Genomic DNA, 6,900 nt, shown 5'->3' on the forward strand with positions numbered 1-6,900 from the left:
TTTTGTGCATTGGAAATGGGTTTTGAACTTGGAACTGAAATCTTGAAATTCTAGATTCTTCAACTTCACTCGAGCGATCAAAGCTTCATTCGAGCAACCACCCTTTGTTTTGAACCTTAGCTCGAGCGACCAAAAGTTGGCTCGAGTGTAAAATGCAAGCTCCCAGTACTTTTGCAGACATGAGTGGCAATAGAACCTGCGCTCGGGCGACCATCCTTTTATTCTCAGTACCTGGCTAGAGCGATTATCGAGCGACTGTCGAGCATGAAAATCAAGCATCTAGTACTTTTGCAAACTTTGCAGACCGCTCGAGCGATAGAAGTTACGCTCGAGCTAACTGCCTTGTTTTTCAAAATTTGGCTAAGTGTTTTAAAGTACAGTTTTTGTATCCTCATTGTATCCTAGGCGTTCCTAGGCCATGTTCAAGTTATAATAATGAAGATAAGAGTTATAAACACATGCTAAGAAAGAAGAATGATAAGTTAAACACCTTTGAGATATGTGTCCAATGCGTATCTGTCACGTGTTTGTGTAGGTCACGTGTTACCGCATGCCTGATCAATCTGTTCTATTCAAGTGATCTGTTCTGCTCTTAGAGCTATCTGTGAGAAATAATTCTATAACGCTATGTTTGATTATAAGTATTTTTTGACTGAAATGATATGATCTATTTTTTGAAATGCTATTTTATGAATCATGAATGAATGTCCATTTTTCTGAAATGTATTCGTGGCATTCTTAGTTTACACAGCCCTTGCCCGGAGGAAACAATACCGCAGCTCATGTTCATGTAGCCCTCGTCCGGGGGAAATAATACCGTGGCCTATGTTCATGTGACCCTTGCCTAGGAGTAACAATATCAAGGCCTATGTTCACGTGGTCCTTTCCTGGGGGCTACAATACCATGAGTATATGTGCACAAAGATGTTGACCTTATGGTCGTCAGTACCGACTATGCTGTGGGTCTTATGACCAATCTAATCTGTTAGCTAATGGATGTACCACATATAACTGCTTATGAATTCTATCTAAGTATGTGAATCTGAATTTGTTTCTAATATGAACTTTGATTTCTAAATCTGTGACGGACATCATTCATAAGCCCTTTACTCTGTTGTTATTCACTAGGCTCCAACTCATTGTATTATTTATGTATGTAGGCTATCAAGCGCGTGATCAGGCCTAAGCTACTTCCTTGAGTTCTATTTTGGTCAGCTAACCACCATGCCACCCGAGGAGGTTCCCGAATTAAAAGGTGGTCAATTTTGGTAAACCATGTTTAAGACTTTTGTTTTCTTTTGTTTTGTCTGAACAAGTTTCTATACTGTCTGTGTATTGGGCTAAGACCCATTTTGGTTTATCTGTATGTAAGTTGACGTCATATATGTAAATATAAGTTTGAAATTTTCCATCTCATGTACGTCTACACAGTTCTATGGACATTGATTTTGATATTTGGTTCCGCTATTCTCTTTAATTTTGCTAATTTGTTTTAGAGGCCTTCGGTAATTCTAGCATTACTGGCTAGTTACAATGCTAAACCCATAGGGGCGGGTTTGGTCGTGACAAAGTGTTATCAGAGCACGTGTTATACCGCACACACCAATCCATATGAGTTATAGGATGTCCTAGAAAAGAATTAAGGACATTACATCAGCATGTATGTGTGTGTGTTATGTGAACATATTTGAACAAAATGAACATATAAACATGTGTAACATGAAATGAATGAAACTGAACACTATGATTATTGTGAAAGGATTTATTTGCCTATGTTTATTATCGCTTTGTTTACCTATAGCAATGGAATGAACAAGAAGTGATGATGTATCTGAATCATCCGATGCACGGATCGACCGAATGGAAAGAATGTTAGAAGCTTTAACAGAATCAATGAGACAGCAGCAGAGACAGCAACCTTTGTCTCCTCCATCTTCTCCAGTACAGTTTGAGCCGATGAACAATGATATTATCTCATTGACTCAGAAGTTCAACAAAATGAAACCACTAACTTTTCTAGATGGTATTGAGCCACTAAAGGTCGAGACATGGATGTTAGAGACCGAAAAATTGTTTGAAGTCTTTCTATGCATTGAAACTCAAAAGTGCTACTAGCTACCTACACTTTAAAGGAGGAAGCCGGACGTTGGTGGATGTTGATCCAAGATAATAACGAGGCCATGACATGGAATCAATTTAAGATCTTTTATGAAAAATACTTCCCTCAATGCTTCCAAGATCGAAAAGTGTCCGAATTGGAGCAGTTGAAGCAAGGTAATCTGTCTGTAGCTGAATATGAAGCCAAATTTACTAAGTTACTTCAATTTGCTCCACACATGGTAGACACAGATTATAAGAAAGTTCAGAAATCCAAAGAAAGGTTGAACCTAGATGTGTTTGATCGAGTCAGCATGTTAAAATTGTCTAAGTATGTGGATGTGCTTGACTGAGCCTTAATGTCAGAAGCCAACTTAGCAGCAATGAAACAGACTAAAGCTCTAATAAATGAATGAAGAGGCAAAAGATCTGGGTTTAATTTCAAAAAGGGCCGCTCATTTTCCAAGAACAAAAAGCAAAATACAGGATCTACTAGCGGTTTAAGTAAAAGTAGTGGATCTGCACCTGTTTGTTCTGAATGTGGGAAAAGACATAAAGGTTCCTATTACCGTGTAATTGATGCTTCTTTTTAGTGTGGAAAAATTGGCCACGTGGTAAAAGACCACTCATAGCTGAAGGCCAACCGTCCTGCGGCAAGTTCAGCCGGATTTGTTTCTATACCGCGGGCAAATACAAGAACCACTATGGGAAAAGAAATCTTAAGGCAAGGGGGAGTGTTTGCACTTGTTCCAGGAGATGTTCAGAACACCGAATTTGTGGTGTCAGGTATACTCCCTATCTGTGCCCAAAATGCATACATGTTGATAGATTCTAGATCTACACATTCATTTATATCGCATGCTTTTTCTCATAAATTGACTAGACCTCAAAACAAATGAACTATATGTTATCTATATCTACACCATCTGGGGGTTCTAGGATATGTGCTTATGTGTATCCTGCGTGTGACATTATGATTGGTGATGTGTTGTTATACGTTGACTTGATGCCTGTGGCTATTGATCATTTTGATGTTACTCTGGGGATGGATTGGTTGACTAAGTATCATGCTACGATTGATTGTGTTGCTAAATTTGTTGTGTTTCAGCCACCGAGGCTACCGGAATTTGTATTTTGTGGAAATGGTGTTGTTCCTCCTCCGTACTTGATTTCTTCTATGAAAGCTAATAAATTGTTAAGAAAAGGTTGTCGGGGTTACTTGTGTTGTGTATTGACTGCGTCTTCGGATAATGTTAATATGGAAAATGTCCCTGTAGTCAATGAATTTTGCAATGTGTTTCCAAATGAACTACCCTGTGACTTAGTTGATATAGAGATTGAATTCAATATTGCAGTAGCACCTGGAACCCAACCAATCTCCAAAACTCCATACCGAATGTCAACCACCAAACTGAAAGAATTGAAAGTCCAACTTTAGAAGTTATTAGACAAGAAATTTATCTAGCCGAGCACTTCACCTTGGGGTGCCCTAGTGTTGTTTGTTAAGAAGAAAGATAGAATTTTGAGACTATGTATAGACTTCCGTGAATTGAACAAAGTAACTGTGAAAAACAAATGCCCACAGCCCAGAATAGATGATTTGTTTGACCAACTTCAAGGGGCACAAGTGTTCTCTAAGATCAATCTTAGATCCAAGTATCACCAATTAAAGGTTAAAGCAGAAGATATTGATAAAACAACTTTTTGAACTAGATATGGGCACTATGAGTTTTTGATAATGCCGTTTGGGTTAACAAATGCACATGCTGCCTTTATGGATCTAATGAACAGAATCTTTAAACCGTTTCTTGATGTATTTGTTATTGTGTTCATAGATGATATCTTGATTTATTCCAAAAGCTGAATTGAACATGAAAATCATTTGAGAATGGTGCTATAGACTCTGAGAGAAAAGAAATTGTATGCAAAACTGTCCAAATGTGAGTTCTAACTTGGCAGTGTAACATTTTTAAGACATGTAATCAACAAAGATGGCATATCAGTTGATCCACAAAAAATAGAAGCTATTGTGAATTGGCCAAGACCAACTATGGTGATAGAAATTAGAAGTTTTCTGGGTCTTGCTAGCTATTACCGCAGATTTGTAAAAGACTTTTCCAAACTTGCTATGCCACTGACTTAGTCGACACAAAAAAATGCACCATTTGACTAGAATGATCAAAGGGAATCAATTGAAGACTAGATTTGTGACGACCCCACCATGTATAATAATTCGGAATTAATTAATTAAGGAGATTTGAATTTTAATTGCCCATTCTTCTGATTTAATTTGAGATTTATAAAAATTGTGGAGACTGATTTGTATATGATTCTGTTAAATATTTATTTTGAAATTAGAAATTGAAAGCCTAAGTGGCTCAAGAGAGTATAATTGGTGGATTGAATTATTTTAATTTCGAATATCGGATCATATAGAGTTCAATTAAATATTCGATTCAGATTAGTAAAATTGATATTTTATTAAGTGGGTCCGAATTGGAGTTGATTAAGTTATGAGAATTGGGATTTAAGATTATTATGAATTAAATTTATTTATGAGGTGTTTAATTGAATATGTAATTTATTGACGAAGATTTTGAAGTTTAATATGAAATAAAAGGCCATAATGATTTAAGAAACTAAAATTGAAGATGGAAATAAGTTTAATTTAATATTTAGAGCTTTTTGGGAGTTTGATTAAAAAATTGATTCAAAATGATAAATTTAAATAGGGTAAATTACAAATACACCCCTTTGTAGACACCCCATTTTTGACCGTCCTCAAGACTTGGACGTCATCGTTCGAACACTCGATGATCATCCATGCTCGTGTTCATTTTGAGTTCTCGGAGGTCTCGGCTACGCGCCATGCCTTAAGATCTCTCAACTTGATTGTTTTGTGCTTGGTTGTGGACCCAACACTTGTGTTTTTACTTCTAAGGGAAGAAAGTGGCTTGTTGGCCGTCCCTACTCCCTACCGGCCAAGGCTTGAAGCCATCGGCCCCTTTTTTTTTCCATCGGCCAAGAGTGTTGGCCGATCGGCACTATATTTAGTCGGTCGACCATTGTTTTGGTCGTTCGGCCTTTTTTGCTGGTCGAACCCTGTTCATCTGCTTTATGCAGATATTTTGTGCCAGTTGGTACAGCTGGCACGTGTATGGAGGGATTTGCCTCTTGTTTAGCTTCTCTTGGAAGCTTTAGAATTTGAGCCTCTATAAAGAGGGAGCCCCTCCTCCCTCCTCCAGGGTTCAGAAAATTGGTTCTTGAGAGGATAGATATAGTGTTGTATCTATTCTTCTTGTTTTAGCTTTGTTTTGTGTCCAAAAGTGTAATATTATCTTACTATTGTATACAAACACACACTAGAACGCCATCCTTGGTTGCTGATGTACTAGGAGGTTGATTTCAGTGTTCTTGGGTTGGTTTAAACTCAGAAAACCTGCTGGAGCTTTGTTCTTGAAGAGGTTCTACAAGGGTGAGCTTCTTACCTTTAGATACCCCTTTCTTGCTTAAGCTTCTAGCCCATCTTGCATCTGTTTTTAATCTTAACTTATAACTGATAAAAGTTCTGTTTTTAAGTGCTTTAAATAGTTGTCTAACATCACTTTGGTGTTTGGGGTTGTTTACTCCCTCTTAAGCCTTGTTTGGCCTCATTTTTATGCCTTTTTTTTGAGCTCCGGCACCACCTTGTATTGGCCTTTTCACCACTGAAATCCAGAGGAGGATGGTGCTTTGAGGTCCTAAGAAGGAGAGGGTCATCCCCTCTCTTTGTTGTCTTTAATACTTGTCATATTTGCCTCATATGTGAGCACCTTTGTTAAGTCCATGTTGGCCATGTCTTAGCTGGTATTTGGTGCTATTTTGCCATGATTTACCTTTGTCCAAAGTTGGTTTAGTGGTCTCTTGCATGCACCATATACTTGTCTTGTAATCCCTTGAAATAGCCTAACATTCACCATGTGGTAACATGTCTTTCTAGCATGATTTTGGCTCGACTTCCAGAAGCTTTTATCCATGTTTTGGCATGCTTGAGGTCTAATTTTGGTTGTCTTGGTCATCCATGACTTGCTTTGTATAGCTACCATGTAATTTAGCTTGTAGGCTTTGAGTGTTGGATTCTCTAGCATGCTCTACTTGGATCATTTCAGTGGTTTGGCATCACTTGTAATGTTATTTCAGTCCATATAGTATGCTTGAATACATGCATTTATCGCTCCTTTGATGCTTTAAAGGGTTCGTGTTTTGTGCCTCATGAATGCGTCATTGCGTATGCCACCATGCTTAGGCCTTTGGGGCGCCATCTAAGCGGGTTTTTGGGCTCATTTTGACATGCCATAACTCTCTTTTTGGTTGCTTAAATCATGCCATATTTGGTTGTATTAGGTGTAGTGTAACGCCTCTTTGGTGGGCTTGCATGCCTCGTGATTTTCCCCCTTTGTATTAGCTTGTTTTGGCTTTGGTCATTGCATGTTTTAGGCTTACTTTGCCATGCTTTAGGACTGTTTTGGGTCATGCTTATCATATCCCCTTTGTTTTGTGTAGCTTTGGTTCAAGTCCCTTCACTAGCCTTAAGCTTTAGGCCTTCTTGCATGCTACACTTGTTTTGTTTAGTTGATTTGGCATCACTCCTAGCCTCATTTCAGAGCATGTAATGTTGCTACATTGGCATGCTTTTCATTCTTTTTAAGTGCTCTTGAAAGTTGCTCTTTTATGCCTAGGTGTTAGACCATCAAATGTGCATGTTTGTATATGTACTTCATGCTTTTGTTTCATCATTTTGGCCACTGATTTGGACCTATTCGA

General features: G+C 38.1%; 1 protein-coding gene across 1 annotated transcript; it reads left to right on the forward strand.

The window, feature by feature from the left end:
- The first annotated feature begins 3,001 nt into the window (after nt 1-3,001).
- On the forward strand, nt 3,002-3,535 carry LOC145793398 (uncharacterized). The gene has a single exon (XM_082876219.1). It carries the CDS (start codon nt 3,002-3,004, stop codon nt 3,533-3,535), a length of 534 nt encoding a protein of 177 aa, XP_082732345.1.
- The last annotated feature ends 3,365 nt before the right edge of the window (nt 3,536-6,900 follow it).

This window comes from Camellia sinensis, chromosome 6 (genome assembly GCF_055761805.1).
Source record: "Camellia sinensis isolate YWXY chromosome 6, ASM5576180v1, whole genome shotgun sequence".
Lineage (NCBI taxonomy): Eukaryota > Viridiplantae > Streptophyta > Magnoliopsida > Ericales > Theaceae > Camellia > Camellia sinensis.

Coding starts and splice junctions, on each gene's coding strand:
- LOC145793398 (XM_082876219.1), top strand. CDS start 3,002: ATGTTATCTATATCTACACCATCTGGGGGTTCTAGGATATGTGCTTAT.